The 17,646-nt window shown below is 52.5% G+C and overlaps 6 protein-coding genes across 6 annotated transcripts; 3 read left to right on the top strand and 3 right to left on the bottom strand.

Moving 5' to 3' along the window:
- Positions 1–1,912: 1,912 nt before the first annotated feature.
- On the top strand, positions 1,913–4,120 carry RHO25_006466 (uncharacterized protein; the record flags this gene model as incomplete). Its single annotated transcript, XM_023597291.2, has 2 exons — positions 1,913–3,658; positions 3,713–4,120. The coding sequence occupies 2 exons, from the start codon at positions 1,913–1,915 to the stop codon at positions 4,118–4,120; spliced, it is 2,154 nt and encodes a 717-aa protein (XP_023451820.1).
- A 199-nt stretch (positions 4,121–4,319) lies between these two features.
- RHO25_006465 (uncharacterized protein) lies at positions 4,320–4,940 on the bottom strand (the record flags this gene model as incomplete). The annotated part of the gene is made up of 1 exon (XM_023597290.2): positions 4,320–4,940. One exon carries the CDS (start codon positions 4,938–4,940, stop codon positions 4,320–4,322), a length of 621 nt encoding a protein of 206 aa, XP_023451819.1.
- Positions 4,941–7,175: 2,235 nt separating this feature from the next.
- Positions 7,176–8,993, top strand: RHO25_006464 (uncharacterized protein; the record flags this gene model as incomplete). Its single annotated transcript, XM_023597289.2, has 1 exon — positions 7,176–8,993. One exon carries the CDS (start codon positions 7,176–7,178, stop codon positions 8,991–8,993), a length of 1,818 nt encoding a protein of 605 aa, XP_023451818.1.
- A 368-nt stretch (positions 8,994–9,361) lies between these two features.
- On the bottom strand, positions 9,362–10,405 carry RHO25_006463 (mitochondrial 54S ribosomal protein uL24m; the record flags this gene model as incomplete). The annotated part of the gene is made up of 1 exon (XM_023597288.2): positions 9,362–10,405. The coding sequence occupies one exon, from the start codon at positions 10,403–10,405 to the stop codon at positions 9,362–9,364; it is 1,044 nt and encodes a 347-aa protein (XP_023452500.1).
- Positions 10,406–12,272: 1,867 nt separating this feature from the next.
- Positions 12,273–13,019, top strand: RHO25_006462 (uncharacterized protein; the record flags this gene model as incomplete). Its single annotated transcript, XM_023597287.2, has 1 exon — positions 12,273–13,019. The coding sequence occupies one exon, from the start codon at positions 12,273–12,275 to the stop codon at positions 13,017–13,019; it is 747 nt and encodes a 248-aa protein (XP_023452501.1).
- A 1,564-nt stretch (positions 13,020–14,583) lies between these two features.
- Positions 14,584–15,465, bottom strand: RHO25_006461 (uncharacterized protein; the record flags this gene model as incomplete). Its single annotated transcript, XM_023597286.2, has 1 exon — positions 14,584–15,465. The coding sequence occupies one exon, from the start codon at positions 15,463–15,465 to the stop codon at positions 14,584–14,586; it is 882 nt and encodes a 293-aa protein (XP_023452507.1).
- Between the last annotated feature and the right edge of the window lie 2,181 nt (positions 15,466–17,646).

Below are 17,646 nucleotides of genomic sequence, written 5' to 3'. Positions count from 1 at the left end.
GTGGGTGGATGAGACTGATTATCAGGACGCTTGCAGGAAAGTCATCGGTATCGGTATCTGTGATGCGTATTACTGTATCAAATTATGAGACGATGACAGCGCAAGAATCGTGGATCCTTTTCGAAAATCGTCGTGTCGGCCAACAAGCCAGGGAACATAGACCTCTCTATCTCCGGGGACAGGATCCTGGCCTATGGTTACCTGTGCTCGGTGATATACCTCAAGTGTTCGTTGTTTCTTGACCTACGAGTCGAGTCAAGCAGCAGAATCCCATCATCTCGTTCTGAGTTTCAGGGCCCGAACGTCCCGCGCGGGTCACGGTCGCGGTCACGGCGATCAGCCCAACCTCGGGATATCTTTGAACTAGCAACTTCACTATTGATCACCAGGCCAAGCAATAAGTTCGATGAAGACAATGGGAACTATCGTGTCGTTCGATTACCACTGCATTCCTCTGACAAAGTTGCAAAGTTGACGTGTTTTTCTGAGCTTTTCGTTGCTGGACGAAATGTCCTCGTCTCCCCCTCCACGGAAACCTAATGTCGTAGGCCTCTTCAATACTTCGATCGCCGACCCCGTGGAGAGGATACAGGCGTATCTCGATGGCTACGCCAAAAACCCAGACTTCCATGTGAGTAGTCTTGCAGTTCATCTCGGCAATGGAGTGCGTTGTTCTAATCGCACTACCAGGGCTGGGACCTCATAGTTATGCAACACACCAAAGTCATCTCTGCCAGAAAGACACAAGCCACTGAGACAGGAATGGAAACTCATGTTGTCTTTGAGATTGAAATCGTTCCCGGGATGTGCAGTTCGATGGGGAATGCGCACGGTGGTATGATTGCGACGATGTCCGACAATACGACAAGTATGGCTGCCGGTCCGATGGCAGAAGAAGGGTTCTGGGACTTTGGCGGATTGTCGAGGACGTTGAATATCACGTATTTGAGACCTATTCCTCAAGGGATTGTGGTGAGGAGCGAGAATTTTGTGAGAAGTGCCGGAAAGAGGTTATGTGAGTGTTTTGACTCCTCTCTTCCTGGCATGGCTGTTTACGTGGGTTCGCATTGACTGACTCTGTCCTTCAGGTGCTATCCAATGTGTCATGAAGGATAAAGCTACTGGCAAAGTGTTGGCTTTGGCGGAGCATAACAAGGCCGCCTTAGATGCTGAGGGAAGAAAACAAAGGCGCGCACCTGGATCCTTGAGAGGGAGAGGTCTTGCTATCGGCTGCGAGAAGGTCAAGTTCTTGGTTTGTACAATTGAAAACTAGCTTCAGCAGTCGCTGTGATCAGCTCAAAGAGACCGCAGATTGCATGCTAGCCTGCAAGTGTTGGAGCGATGACTCTGCAGAAGTGGCAGGCACCTCCTGCGCAATGGAAATCGCTATGGCCAAGCCAGGAAGCAGGGAGGAGAAATGTTTTGCCGTGGCAAGGATTCGTTTTGCGCAAGCGCGATTCACGCCTCTCAACACGTGCGCGTGTACTCTGCGTGATCAACTCCATGCGACTGCATCTTTTTTCCGAGACCTCCATGTGTCTTGCGAAGAGCATGTTGAGATTCGCTGAGCCTTGATCGACCCACGCCTCACACGAGCAAGTCCGTACTGCCCGGTCGCGAGTGTCCACGAGCACGCCATCATGCAAGAAAGGCTGCCAAGGTAGATGTAACCACAACCAGCACTCTATCACGAGTCCGCGAGAATCAACCGGCGAACGGTTTCCACACAATCGACGAGCTATGCTTCGCCTATGCCTGCGCGTGTGGAGCCTGCCACTGAAGAGACCGATTCTATCGACAACGTTGTGTAGTCTTGCATGACGTGCTTTGCACCATGGCATATAGACGTCTGAGTTCTTCCAGCAGCAGGTAAGCTGCCCTTCTGCTGGCGTTCAACAGAAATTCTGCCGCAATGCACGCCGAACGGACATTGGACCAGGACAAGTCCAAAAGTACATTCGCTGTTTCTGACATACCTCCAAGTTCGGACGACTACCATGGTCAAGACGATGAGCCGCTGGATATCACGAGACCATTTCCAGACCTTCCAAATCAACCCAATGAGCCGGCACAGTTTACAGTGCGAGCATTGCTCGTGGGCTGCGTCCTTGGCGCTGTAGTGTCTGCTAGCAATATGTACCTATGTCTGAAGACAGGCTGGACTTTTGGGGCGTCCCTGTTTGGTGCCATACTTGGATTCGCCATTCTCAAACCAGCGAGTAGCTTCTTGCCAAAGTGCTTTGGAGGAGGCTACTTTGGACCGCGTGAGAATGTTGCAGTGCAGAGCATAGCGACTGGAGCTGGGAGTCTGTCGATTCTGTTCGAAGGAGCTATACCTGCTCTGCATCGCCTCAATCTCATGTCGCCCACACCACGAGAAGACTTCTGGCGTCTGACAACATTTACTGCCACATGCGCTTTTTATGGCTGCTTTTTCGGCGTAGCGCTTCGAAAGTTCTACATAATTCGCTTGCGCGGAATATTCCCAACGCCGACGGCCACAGCTGTTACGATTCGGAGCTTGCACGAAGTAGGTCTGGATGGAGATGCAATGCGTAAAGCATGGGTTCTGGTCAGCACTTTCGTGGCATCCTGCCTGTTCAAAGTGACGAGCATCTACGCCCCTGGCATCATCTGGGACTGGAACATCGCTTGGTGGATTTACAAGACCACACCTTGGAAGAGCATCATAGCTGCCAGCAATTGGGGCTGGTACATCGAGTTGACGCCAGCTTTCTTCGGAGTTGGCATGCTCACAGGTATCAATGTCGGCATAAGTTACCTCGTCGGTGCCATCTTTGCTTGGGGCATTATCGGACCCGCAACGCTTCGGACAGGCTTGACCTTTGGTAAAGCTTCGGCAAGCAATCCAGATATCATCAACTACAAGTCGCTAGATCTGGACGATCCTGTCAACGCACCTTCGGCCCGTTATTTCTTGCTCTGGCCTGGCTTAATGATCTTGATGTGCGCTACTTTCACTGAAGTCGGCATGAATTCTCCAGCACTCTACAAAGGTCTCAAGCTGATAATAGCGGAATATGCTTCGAAGCTGCCAAATACACAGCGCTGGACTGCTACCAAGGACAAGGCGAGCACGTTCCTGCTGCAGGAGGATCACGACGACGATGACCCAGCTCCACCCCGCGAGAGAGTTCCGGTATGGATGTGGTCCACTGGCACGTTTCTTGTGATCATCTTCACGTGCATCGTGCTTGGAGTACAATATGACATGAGCGTCGGACTGGCGGTATTGTCCGTCGTTCTCGGTTTCTTGTTCTCCTGCATCGCCACTCAGTCTGCCGCTACAGCAGATATTGCCCCAGCATCATACTGCGGAAAAGCTTCTCAGCTGGTTTTTGGTGGAGTGACCTCGTCCGGACAATACTCCCTCCATGATAAACAGCTCATCAATCTTGCTGGAGGCATCGTAGCCACTGGTGCAGCATCACAGAGCACCGACATGGTCTCCGATTTGCGCACTGGCTACCTCCTGGGTGCTTCTCACCGAGCACAGTTCTACTGCCAACTTTGTGGTAGCTTCGTGGCAGTCTGGCTGAGTGTGGGCCTCTTTCTTCTGTTCACAACGGCATATCCGTGCATTCTAGACGCAGCAATTGAGGAGTGCTCGTTCAGCGTGCCTGCCTTGGGCGCTTGGGTAAGAAGCATCATAACTCAATGCCGTCACCATTCGACTAACGTGTCTTGTCAGGTCGCCGTGGCCGAAGCCATTACACTCTCCTCCCTTCCTATACCACCAGTGAGTGGTTATCTCGCAATCGCATTCGGCGTCCTCTCCATCTTCATCGTCTACGCTCGATACAAGCTGATTCCGGCTCGACATCACAAATTTATCCCGAACTTATCAGTCTTCGGTCTTGCCTTTATGGTACCAACCACACAGTATGCCATTGCAATGGCTGCCGGAGCTCTGGTAGCATACGTTTGGTCAGCCAGACGGCGAAAATCCTATGCAAGAAACGGATATGCGGTCCCAGCAGGCTTGATCGCAGGTGAAGGCATTGGCGGGCTGATCGCGGCTCTGTTGGAGATTACGAAAGTCGGTGGCTCTGATTTCGGCAGCGCAATTGGGTGTGTTGGGGATAGCTATTGTGGTTAGAGCACGGTGGTCAATGAACTGTACTCACTCGAAGTACGGGATACCAAATATTCCTACTGCACACACTGATAATGCACATCCTGTCCTTTCGCACGCATCCTCATGAACTCATTCAACGGCCGTCATATGTAACCAAAGACACGATCGTATGCGACAAGCATCGCAACAAAATTCACAAGACAAGATGCCTCAAATCCCCTCACACCAAATCTCTCGACATCCTCCACTGCACAAAATCTGTCTTCCTTTCCGCCACAATTGAATCCTTCCAGCCCTTCACCGGCCCACTAGTGTCAACCACTACCATGCTGCCACCAATACACAAAGCTCCACCACAGCAAGCAAAAATATCACCAATAGCGAACCCCAACTTCATCTGAATGAGCGCCAGCTTATTCTTCACATCCTTGGTCGGCAAATCCGCATACATCAAACTCATATGCGGTCGATAACCACCTTCAGGCTCAGATTTTCCCACTGCATCCCGACATTGAGAAGCAAATTTGGCGAGATTAGATTTATCCTTGACGGCGATGTTGAGTTTCCGGAAGAAAGGATCTTCAGCTTGAAGTTCGTCAAGTTCGAGGACGACTTCGTTGTGTTGGGATTTGTACTCGGAGAAGTCTAAGCTGTCGAGCAATTCTTGCGCGCTTTTGCCTTCTGGGAGTTCAAAACCTGGCGTGATGGTGACGTGTGGTTGGAAGTCTTGGATTTGGTCTGAAGAGAGCAAGAGGTTGGGCAGTGTATCGGAGATGAGTTCTTGAGCGGTCTTGTCGAAGGGATTTCCCTTGGTCATGATGAGCCAGATGGAGTAAGTCATTTTGGCGAGGTCGAATGCTTGTATCTTCTGTTTTGTTAATTCCAGGCGTACCAAAAGTGTAGTTTGTCGTTGTATTGACACCTGAAGTCAGGCAGTTGGTCATTGACGTGAGGCAGGAATGCGGCCTCGGCTCGGATGGGCGGAGGGGAAGAACGATCGTCCCGTTCCCATCGTTCGAGACTCCGCTCTCAACTGTCCATTGCAATTATTGTTTCTGATAGTTCAGCATTGCTACACAGATGTGAACATTTGCCAGTGACAGCGAGATCGTGAAAGATCGTGTTTTTGTGACATCTGCGACGCTCATCCATGGAAGACACCGTGAGACACGCCCTCGAAATCGTGGAAAGAGGAGGGAGGGGTTATGGCGTTGAAGCACTCGCAAGCAATCACAGTGAAGAGGATAGTATAGACATGAGAGTGAATGCTGGCCGTATGCATCGGGCAAGTCAGGCCCCAGACTGTTGTTATATGGTGCACTGGTCTGCTAACACATTCACGCTTCAGGTAAGCCGCTCTAACATGCACAATTGATGATCTTCAGTGATCAGTCATCCTTGAAGCAGTCTCAATTGAATCGTCCAAACCAAGACAAGAACAAGGTCCTTTCCATCGCCGAAGTAAACTTTCAGCATTCAGCATCACATCTCGCGTGAAATTGTCGGATGCAACTCGAGTCGGCTGGTGCACCTGGAGGACGACAGACTTGCCAGGCAACATAGTTCTTGCAGTAGTCTTTGCCCTGCCCGCCGGGACAGCTGCTTTGACGTTCGGTAATTGGAGCAGAATCCACATCCCTAGCTTTTGCTGGCGCTGGGCAGAGCTGGTTGCATCGTTGCGCGAAGGCTGCAACGCAAGCCTGATCAGGGCGTCCCGTTGCGTTGTTCGAGCAGACTCGGAAGCCTTCGTTGTAGATACAGTAGTCCCGATCTCGTCCTCCTGGGCAGGAGGTCTGGCGGGAAGATAGTGTGCTGAGGTCGGAAGTGGGAGCAGCACAAATGAATGGGGCCGCTGCAACAAGCAGGGCAGCCAAGGAGAGCTTCATGGTTTGTCTTGATGCGATGTAGTATCCGAGTGCAGTGTCAGCGAGGGAACAGTGCCTGAGATGGCTAAAGATCTCACCTTCTGCCTGAATCTCACTGATGTGTACCACTGCACTACTCAAAGAGACTCGGCAATATCAAGATCTAATCAGATCTTTATATCTCCAAGCCGATCTCTGCGAGAAATCCCACGCCGCAGCCACATGGCCTTCGTTGCACGCTTCTTGCCCATACAGTTAGCATATATGCAGTTCCGGCGATCTTCTCGCTTAGCTCAGCTTGCTATAGGCAGACGCCAATACCAAGACCGTACCATAGCTGTTAAAGTTCGAATAAGTCGGCGCAAGCACCCTCGCGCTGGCTGTTCAGCAAGACAACTAACTGCCGATGTCGCTTTGCTGCGAAATGGAACCTGCGCATAGGCTGTTTGGTTATTCGCATCGGGACCACGGTGGGAGAGAGCTACGAGGCCAGCTTGGCATGCGTGGAGTTAGGAAAGACCCCAAGCTCAGTGCCGTTGGAAGAGGGCAGCAGACGGCAGGCAAAGACAGAGATACACCTAGCGTAGTGTTCTGAAAGTAGAACCTAGTCAGTTCTCATGGTTCTCGAAATTACTACCTTTCGAATAGGAAGAGGAACCTAACGATCACTGAGAACCAACAGGCCGCAGGGACACCAAGGTCGAAGAACATCGAAGGCAGGGCCTGGTTTTGCGGTTGGCCTTTGCGATAGTAGCACAGGTCTGCCGGTACGGCGAGCGTGCCAATGGACATGCCGGGGGCTGTTCGTGGTGTGGTCTTGCTTGTACTTTGGCAGGCGTTATGGGATGTTTTGAAGCCAGCATCAGTCACTCGGGCAGGCATCGCTGGTATCCAATGTCTTTTATTCTGTTCTTCGATGAATGAAGCGCATTCAAGCGATGCAATGTTCTTTCTGCAGGACTTGCACCGATTGCAGGTGCTTTCCCGGTTCAGGTCAGCTGCCAAGACTGAACTTTGTGCCGCAATTCTGTTTGGCCAATCGAGCCTTCACGTACATTCCCAACCATTTTTGATTAACCATTTCACCGGCTCTCATGTTGAATCCTCCATCGCCAAGGCGTCGGATCAATCAATCTTTGGTCAAGTCTGCTTGCCTCTGATGCTCCATGATGGGGTTGCAATGATACGCAACCCATGACGAATCTGGATCTATGCAGGCTCACACCAACCGCACACTGCGCATCATCGCGGCGGTTCTAACATTCAGTCTCATAGTTTTAGCGCTGTACTGGCCCAGCGTTCTAAGCTTTCGCATCGATAGACTCAGTCAAGAGCAACATGAATCACAAGCGCTATCAAAGCAACCAAGTTCCGCGGAGCAGGACAATCACTCACGAAGGCCATGCGAAGGCATCAGGGGCACTCTCATCGATGATGATAATCACGTAGATCTGCCGAAGTCGCTTCGCGAGCTGCCTGGAATCCATTATCCCAAGCCCACGTTCGGTTCCTACGAAGCACTACGGTTGAGCCAGGAATGGACGACATTTGAGCGACGCTATGGACCATACGGCTACAGCACAACGGACGGACAACAACACGCTAATTCCATCTGGAGTGGTGTCGACTGGGGCGCACTACAAGACAAATGCTTCGACGTAAACCGTGCCAGATTCCAGGCTGGGGTTTTGCAGCAGCGACCTGAACCGCGTTTTCGCCATTTCGACCCCACTGAGCCTGATGAGCCACGACGTCCTCACCAAACTGGCAGGCAAGCCATCATTCTGCGTACGTTGAGCACCTACAAGTACTATCCCGAAGACCTCTGGAACCTACGCTCAATCATCACGGAGACCGCCCTAGCCACGAATGGAGACTATCAAGTCTTCTTACTCGTGGACCTCAAATGCGGTGATGCATGTGCAGATGTATTCACAAACAATACTCTATACAACGAAGTCCTTCAGGACTCCGTGCCCCCCGAGTTCCGCAGCATTGCAGTCCTCGTGCACGAAAATCTGCAGCGAAGCTGGTACCCCAAAGTAGGACAGTACTGGCCCTATTTTCAAATCATGCAACCACTACAGTTATTCGCGCATTTCTATCCAGAATTTGATCACTACTGGCAGTTTGAGATGGACACACGATTTACAGGAAATGTCGGGAGAATGTTGCAAGCATTTGACGCTTTCGGCAGGGTACAGCCATATAAACAAGCACGAGAACGAGCATCGTGGATGTATATGGAGAGTGTGCATGGATCGTATGAGGATTTTTCAAAGAAAGTGAACAAGTCATTGAAAGGAGGTGCAACAATCTGGGGCGCTGATGGGATTAAGAGTGTTGAGCCGATCGGGCCACTCGTACCTCCGAGCCCCAAGGATGATGATTTTCAGTTCGGAGTCGGCCATGACGCGGATTTGTTGCTCTTAGGACAGCTCAACGATGTTCGCCTGGTCGAGAGACTGAAGGACTGGGTATTCAGAAATTGGTCAATGGAGTCAATGGAGAAGGATACGCCTATCTATATGTCGACGCCAGCTCAGGCAAGGGCGTCGTATGACCTCCTAGAGGCTATTCATCGCTCACAACACAAAGATGGTCTTCGAGTTGCCAGCGAGGCAATTCTCCCCTCCTGGGCACTCTGGCTTGGTCTCAAAGTGGCTGGCTTGCCGATACCGAGATCTCAGTATCCAGAAGGAGACCATCACGAGTTGAGCGATATTTTCAATGGCGGTCTACCAGAACAGTCCAGCGATGGCATAGCGCGAGGACCTGGTGTATACCGCGCTGCTTCTTACGCGCCGAAAACAAGACCGCTCACGTTCGACTGGTGGTCTTCTTTATGCGATCCGATCTTCGAACATTGGATGGGACAATACGAACCCAAGGATCAGCAGCAAGATGTCGAGCATCCGGAGAATGTTGTTGTGCCTAACGAAATGCCGTGGTTCATGAAAGAGGTGGATGGCAAGATTTACATGCCAGAAATGATTTTACATCCCAGAAAGACCAATAGAGACTTATAGACTTCCGCTATTGCTTTTATTTGTGGATGAATTGTGCGTCTCACTATGCTGGAGGTCGATAGCCGTAAATGTAGCAGTTTGCTGGGCTGGGGTCGTCTTCATCATGCTGGGAGCTATGGTTGTCTCGCATCACCTCGTATTGGAATGCTGCTTCAATGCCGCAGCAGCATTGAGCTGCGTTTGTGTCAGGCTCGGCTTTCACAGTCGCGCGCCGCTGCAGAAGACGAGGGAGCTCTCCCAATCCAATGTCGCATGATATCAGGCAGTGAAGCTGCGCTGGAGGGTCGCAGGAAGCACGTACTCTATCGGCTTGGCTGCCTCTGTATATGGGTATCGTACACTCCATTGTTTGCACATGCGGCCTGCGCTCAAGAATAAGCGGAAGGCATAGGGGCAGGCACACCGTCTTCCGTCTTCCTCGCCCGCTCCTGTGCAATGATCTCTCCAATTTTGGCCATTTGCTCCTCGGTCAACTCCTTCTGGTGCGCGGCCTTTTGCTTCTCCCTCACTTCCGCCAGCTCTTGCAACGGAGTCCTCATAGTCTTCATCAAGCCCTTCCTCTCCTCCACCTTTGCGTCTTCCAGCTCTTTCTGTACCTTGTAATCGTATTCGTGCCGTGTCCTGAACCTCGAGTATTTATTCCGCAGCTCGTCAATGACGGATAGTGGCATAGGCGGCCGTATCAAGAAGGGTCGGAATGTCCTTTCCTCTACTGCGTGCCGTAATGTGTCATCTTCGTACTCTTCGTGCTCCTCTGGTAAATCATCCTTCGGCGGCCAGGGAAGGAAAGTGTTCGAGCCTGGTATCACTCTGAATCCATCAACGACTTCCAGCTTCTCGATGATGGCATCTCGCGGGATGCCCGTTTCGAGATCAGGCAGCGCATAAACCAGCTGTACATCCTTTCTGCTGATCATCTGCTCAATGGAGTTATAATCTTTTTTGTCATTTTGTCGCTCCTTCATCCATTTCGGAAGCGCGACGTCTATCATGTTCAAGCCCTTCACCTTGACAGCGTCCTTGACGTGGTCCACTTCGCTGATGACTCCAATCTTGCCCTGATCTCGCCCACGCGTGATGACCACTCGATCGCCTTCTCGAAAAGGCCATTTATTCTCGGGCAGTCGTGACTCTGGGTCCTTGTCGAGGGGTTGGAAATACGGAATGTCGAGGGCGCCGTATTTCCCTGCTTTGTCGCCCACATCTCTGCGTGGGGCCAGCGCTCCAGTCTCCCAGTCGATGGCGCGATTTTTGCGGTCTTCACGCAGCCTGGCCGTGTGCTCCTTCACTTGTCTCACTCGGGTTTGGTTGCGTTCCCATGCTTCTGAGCGCCGTAAGTGCTCGGCTGCCTTGCTCCTCTTCTTGGACAGTGTGCGCTCCGCCTTCCGAACGCGCTCAACCACGCGTTGCATTGTGAATGGAGCTGGAACGGCAATGGCTACAGTGGACGACTTCCCATGGCCGAGTCGACCTTCACTGCTACGAACTTCGGGAGTGATGCGGGCTGCACGCGCTTTGGGCCTAGCGCGAAACGCTCCTTCTCCCACATCGTCTTTCCGCTGACCACTCCATCTCCGACATGAGTATCATCAAGTCTCGCTTTCAAAGCCGGGGAATGCTCGCCGTATCTGTGTTCGCCTGAAATGACCGTATACTACACGCAGTGCGCCACACGAAGCGCGCAAACACGATATCCCGGTCCTGCTTGAAGCAAATCTGCGCCTCCACAGTCATCCTGTAGGCCTGTTTGAAGATCGAGCTGCATCTCTACGGTGCAGCAGCTCTGAAGAGATCGCTCGCAGACTTGATTCAAGATCGCTCTCAAGCACGAATCCACTGTCACAGAAAATGTGTCCAATTGACATCTTCGTTGCATGTCTCACCATGCGTTGCCTGCGAGATATCGCGCAGCATTCTGCTGCCGCCTTCAAGCGTACGCGAATATGTAGGTTCTGGAGCCAATTCAAGGTCTGTCAGTACAATTTTGCTTCATCATGGCTCCGCAAGCAGGAGGCCTCGAATGAGTGGCCTTCTGTATCCTTCACTCGCCCAAACCTGCAACATTCTCGTTCGTTACTAACACAGCCGTTAATCGCCTTGGTGTTCTATTGCCTATGCGCAGCTGGTAGGCTTGAAAATCATGGCCAGTTTGTTCACTTGTCATTGCAGAACTAAGTCTCGCAGCAACGAAGCATTCCGCCAGCACAACTCTCTTCGGTATCGAAGGCGACGCGGAACTCATCTACTTCACCGTGCAGAGCAATAACGACAACCTGTGTTTCGTGGAGGATTTCACACTCCCTCCGAAGTTCGTCCCACGTCTCCCGTCAGTTGTCACTACTCCCAGTAGGACTTTCAAGACTGGCAGAGCGTGCATGTCCATTAAACCGATCTCTGCATATCACGACGCTTTCAAGTATACCATTGGACCTATTCACAGCGACTTTGGTCCTACTCTCAATTCCGACTAGATCTCGACACAATGTCCTGGCACAGGGATCAATCGGCAGTTGGACTGCGCCAGCAAGTGCATATGCATGCCGAGCGAGGTGCAAATTCTTTAACATAGGCAATGAGGAGATGATGCTGACCGGAATTTTCCGCCATCTGTAGCGACGTCAATCCGCTACTGGCAATACCGACTATACTCACAGATCCTGCGCCCGAACAAGCAACCTGTAAGCTCGACTCTACGAACCTTGCAAACTACAGATTTGGTCCATCTATTGCGTTTCAAGACCATGCAGAAGCTGCAAAGCCAACGTTACCCGCGGCGATGACCACGACGCCAGCGGCTGCCGCCTCAACTCCAGACTCGCATTTGCCTGAAAAGACAGCATCGTCCAGTGACATTGACGGCTCTGGACCAGTCACATCAGGCGTTGGTGCAGACGAAACGCAAGATAGCCATGTCGTAAGCGCTTCTTCTCTAGAGTCAACCAAGTTTGAGCCTTCCACGATGTCCTTTGTCTTGATTCTGAAACTGGCTCTCGGCCAGCTGATGCAAGACGCGTCACAGCAGAAGCTGGCGTCGACGACAGCTCAAATACGAACGAACCGCACGCTGAACCAGAAAAAGGCCCAGACGCAACGCATACATCTCTCGAAAATACGAGTGGCGCTCCGTCCACAGCGAATAGCGAAGCGTCACGCAAAGCTACGACATCGACACGAGCGCCTCTTTTAACTTTTAGCTACGGGCCTCCGTCGCAAGCCGAGCCAGCCGACCACGCGCCTACGCACGCGCCCGCGCCAAAGCATGAAAGCTCGGGTAGGACAATGTCCTCCTATACAACGGGCGTGGATCCGCATATCCCAAATGCTCCAGCACTCTCAATATTAACAGAAGCGCTGGGTACATTCCAAAGCGTCGCACCTGACTCAACATCCGCTTTGTTCTCTTTGTCCTCCACATACGTCAGCTGGTCTGCACGGCCTACAGACTCTGAAACAAATACCCCGGCCATTCCACCTTCGTACAACGATCCGAAGACCCCAGACACCATGAACTCCATCACATCCGATGCACCAACTGCCACGCCTATTAATGGCGGTGTCTTGCCATACTTGGCCACGATCGGCACCGTTATCGTCCTCACTGGCGAGAGCTATACATTGACAGCTGCTATCCCATCTACGGATACAGATGCTCTCGCCATCATAGGCGCGACATTGTCACCCGGCGGCCCAGCTGCATCGCTTGGCGACTATGTTTTCTCGCTTGGGACAGACGGAGTGCAATTCATTTCAGGCAGTGCAACGGACACATTACGAACGAGCACCTACGGCAGCGGACAAACTACGCTAGAAGAATCGAGTTCGTCCACACGCACCACCCCAGTCGTGACAATGCGCAGTAGCACAACGGAGTCAAGTGCCACGGAAACACCTGAATCGACGATTGCGTCCTCGACGACAAGTGCACCCGCGACCACAAGCACTGAGGCTTCTGCTGGACAGAAGCACGCAGTCATGTGGAGTGTTGGTGCCATGGGACTGTTGCTCGCAGCAATTTATGCGCTGTAGTGCGTGGAAAGAGATGAAATACAGCAGATACACCTTGACGGCCTTCCTTTGTAAATATAAGACGGCAGAAGAAAGAAAGCATGGCGACAGCAATCATTAGACAGAAACTCAAGATACCAGTAATACCTATCAAATCTACGTACTTCTTTGAAAAGCTATGCGGCACCCGTGCCTTTTGCCTATGCGCTCTCCTGGTCTGCTCGAGCGTCGTCAATCTGAGGTCAGCACTGGAGTAACAGAATCACACAGGCATTGCTGCACGCAACTTTCAGCACAATGCATCAGCGTATTGCACAAAGATCCATGGTTCCATGCTCGAACAGTACGACTTAGCTTCCTTTGCTATGCTTGTGAACGCACCATCGAGTTGCGAATCAGCATAACGTACACATATACCGCTCGCGGTCTCGAAGCACCACTCTGCTTGGTCACAGATCCATGCATCTTTGACTTCTCTCAAGACCATGTCCTTCGAGGTGAAACGTCCCACAACAACAAAAGCCGTGGAAGATCAGGAATCCAGGATGATGAGGTTGAGATCAACGAAGTATTTTATGCCACGCGCTTGAGTCTTGGGAGTCTTGGAGGAACGTGTGCATACATACGCACACGACGCGGATGTTGTGATCTGCAAAAGGTAAAAAAGGAGTTGTTGCTATGTTTAAACAAGGCTGCAGCGGCGGACGAGTCAGTGCTGCCGTCTTTGCATATCGGGTTGGCATCTTCGGAATTTGAGCATTCTCGTGGTGACGATTCCGCGATGATAGTTGCGGAGCGTACTTTCGTACGTCCCGCACTGGCCAGGAGTTATCCAGCCAGTCATCGATACGTTCCTGCCGTGCGGCAAGGGGAAAGTGGAGGCAGTAGTTCGCGTCGCAGTTCTAGGCTTTTGTGCCGACATCGATGCGAACAAGCGGCGACGTGATGGTTCTGTGACGATAGATGCAGTTGAAACAATCGGTGAACAAACGGAGGTGAAGAAGTATACAAGTAATCTCGTCGCTGCAGGCAATGAAGCAAGGGAGGGATACGACCCGGCATTGTCACTGCCGTCGCGGGAACAGGGAAGACAGGAGAGAAGAGTTTCGTTCGACCAGCATAGCCTGCCACATGGTGATGACATTTTACTGTTTGTATCATTTGTGATTTGGTGATTTTGTGTGCAACAACTTGTTTTTGCAGAAGAAAAGTCTATAGACACGAACAAGAGTTTTTCTATATCGTCGCCAACAGCAACCGTCTCGCATGGCCGATAAGACCATACACGCGGAAGTCCTGCCTTCTCACTCTCCATGCTCTTCCCCCTGGGATATGAAGCTGTGGTGTCTGTCCAAAAGTGTGTTGGTATCCTGTCATAACATCTCGTCGTCAAAAAGTCACTCCTTGAGAAAGTGCTCGTATGTTCCCATGCCGTTTTTGGGTTTGTCTGTTCCCATGCCAGAGATGAACTCCGGTGACCAATTCTCCCAAAATGATAAACACCAAAGTAGACGAGGGTGAAAATGCCGCGAATTGATGTTTTGTCGTGAAGTGGAAGAATGAGATTTGATGCATTTCTCCAATTTTAGTCGAAGCACCATTCCATACCGCCAACACGGCCATCGCCGTTGTTGGTGACCAGGTTGAAGAAGTCTTGCGACAAATCCAAGTCGGCTGCCACGCAACCCACGCAGCGATCCACAACCTTGGCCTGGTGCTTCGAGCCGTCCTTTCCGGTGATGGTTACGGTACAGCCGCACAATGGGTTCTTGTTGGGGTTGCCATTGCTGTATGCGTCGAAGATCTCGTGGGAAATTGCAACGACGTGCTCATCTTTGGTGTTTGTGAATCCGCATGAACCAAGACCGACATCGTACCAGGTGAGCTCGCCAGTGTATGACTTGCCAGGAGAAGCCATGCCACTCAGGCCGGAGCTCTTACCGCTGGTGCTTCCAGATGACTCTTGCGAAGGTGCTGGAGCAGGGGCTGGAGCAGGAGCTTCCTGAACTGGTGGCGGAGCGTAGGTGGGAGCTGGTGGCGCAACATATGTGGAGGTTGATGTCGGGGCCGGTGGTGGAGGTGGGACATATTGAGGTGGGCTGCTCTCAGGCTTGGGTGCAGGAGGTGCGGGCTCAGAATACGCAGGAGGCGCTGGCTCGGAGTACGCAGGCGGTGGAGGAGCAGAGTACGCTGGAGGCGCAGGAGCCTTGTTCTTTGGTGCCTCTGGAGATGATGGCTTGGGGTAAGATGCAGGCTTATCGGCTGGAGGGTTGGAAGGAGTTGGAACAGAGTGACCGGGCTCAACCCAAACGGTCTTGGTGACTGGAACGGTCTCGTAGACGACTTCGGTATGCTCCACGTAGACGTAGTCCTTCTTGTGATGGTGGCGGTGAGGATCCGCATGAGGCACCGCGGCCGCAAGAGAGAGCAATGCGCCAGTCACGGCGAGCAAGCTGTTGGTGTACATGGTGATGCTGAGAGTCCAAGACTTTTCCGGATGCGGTAATGTTTGGGGATCGACTTGCGATTTCCGACTGCGTATGTTCGCTGATTCGCTGGTGAGAAATCTTCCGACACAATGAGTGTGCAGATCTATCAAAGATCTCTAGGGAACGACTGTGATGGTGGTAAAGAGAGTGTGGGCGAATGCGCGACCTTCAGACCCGTGAAGCGTGACAAGAGAAGAGAGACTTTCAGGAATGCGGAAGTCTCGTCTACTTGTACGGGTAGTGGGCAGCAGCCGTCGTGAGCATGCTTGCACAGCGCATCACTCCGCCCACTGGTCGACGCAAGTGCCAGTCAAGGGCCGGACCTTCGTGTCCATCAGCCGAAGGGGACAACAGCTGAGACTGGCATCCCCAGTGCATTAGCCTCCTCCTAATCAAACGCCAATCGCATCGCCCACTCCCGCTCCGCCTTATGCAGCACGTCCGAGCTAGAAATGTTTTCTGCGCAAGCGACCCATTCGGACGGATGATGTGTTCGCTGGTTGAGAGCTCAACCGCGCTGTTGGCGAAGCTCCAAGACTCTGCAGCATTTTCTCCGTATTCTAGAACTCTATCAGTCTTCTCTGTGCGCTCTCTTTCCACCTGCTTGGAGTGCTCTATTTTGCGCGGTGGCGCGGAACAAGCTCGTGTGCTCCTGCACACATCTGCACGAGGGCATTCCTGTTCCTGAGTTTCACGACGCTCGAAAGGGCATGGTAGTCAGCTCTGTGGCTATTCGGCAGAACGGGGAGGCCTGCCGCCTCGTCCAATCACACATGGCACATGCAAGGTACAAAACTTAGACGTCGGGATCGACCGTATTTCACGAGGTCCTGTAGCCACAGAGGTGAGACACTTTCTGCGTGAAGAGGCGTTCTTGCGCGCAGCTTGCGTGGCTCCCGGTGTGTTGGAGATCCGCGACAGATGGCGCACACTTCGACTGGACCTTAGATATCTATAGGCGCTGGCGAGGTAGGCTGTCTGGTCACCGCGTGTGCTGCGTGCGTTTCTGCGTGTGACCAGGATCCATCACCGATGCTACGCGGTCCTGGACCTGCGTCGGTGTGCCAAACCCGAAATTGTCATGTGGAGTTCCGCTGTGCAACCGGGCACTCTGGTCCCGCGAACGAGGCTGAGTCGATCGGACATGATGCTTGCCAACATGCCTGAGGATCGTCTTCTCGCGAGATCGTGCCGTGACCTGTCGTGTTTGACTTCTTGGACTTCACCTGGTGCTGGACTCTCCTTGCGAGCATAAAGAGGCATCACATGCTAAAGCTGACTTGCGCTATGCGATAGCTCGCTGGCGGGGCACAGCTCTCAAACAATGGTTCCGGGTACCAACACACCAATGACTTCCGTCCGATGGCATTGTGGAGGCGTGGTGGTCAGGATGACAGTCCTTCCCGTGGCCAGCCAGTCTCGTGGAGAAACACGTGGGAATTGGCAGCTGGGTTGGGAGCTGCTGTGATCGGTGGAAGGAGTCACATAAGCAGGAGGCTGCATCGTGTTGGGAGTCGCACTCCACGTCGAACCACGGCAAATCGAATGAGTTTCCGGGGGCCAAAAAGTGAGAGGAAGCATCCTTGGCCTCAACATGCTGGACGAGTCCGCTCGCTGGCTGATGACGGCATTTGACCTCTCCAATTGGCCTTCGCGCACTTCTCAGCCGCATCTGAGGAACTCGGCTGCAAGTCGCTGGCCGGGAGACTCTCGTGGAGATGCATCAGACCACAGCCAGCTGTTGGACCAGAGCTCAGAAGATGGACCTGGGCCGTTCGAGGACCAAAAGCTGGGATGACGAAGACCAGTGGCACTCCTCTGTGCGATGATGACCGCTGGCCTCGACCGTTCTCACTGGCGTCATACCACATAGGATGCCCGCTTGGACGAAGAGGACGGGCGTCATTCTCCCCCAATTAGGCGTGCTGCGCAGTAGGTATCGTTAATTCCAAGCTCAAGCTGGCTAGATCTCCGCAGGCCCAGTTCGTTCGGCTTTGTTTGGGCCCAATTGCGATGTCTGTTGAAGAGAATGCCCACGAGCATGATTCACAGCTTCCATGCAGACAGTTGCGTGGTCAACACGTGCACAAGACCGTTGCGGGTTGTTCTGGGCATTTGTGGTAGTGGTAAAGTGCAGCAGGAACCGCCTCGACGGGGTA

This window comes from Cercospora beticola, chromosome 4 (genome assembly GCF_033473495.1).
Source record: "Cercospora beticola chromosome 4, complete sequence".
Lineage (NCBI taxonomy): Eukaryota > Fungi > Ascomycota > Dothideomycetes > Mycosphaerellales > Mycosphaerellaceae > Cercospora > Cercospora beticola.
The sequence above is the reverse complement of the archived record's forward strand: the minus strand, read 5'-3'. Positions and strand labels throughout refer to the sequence as shown.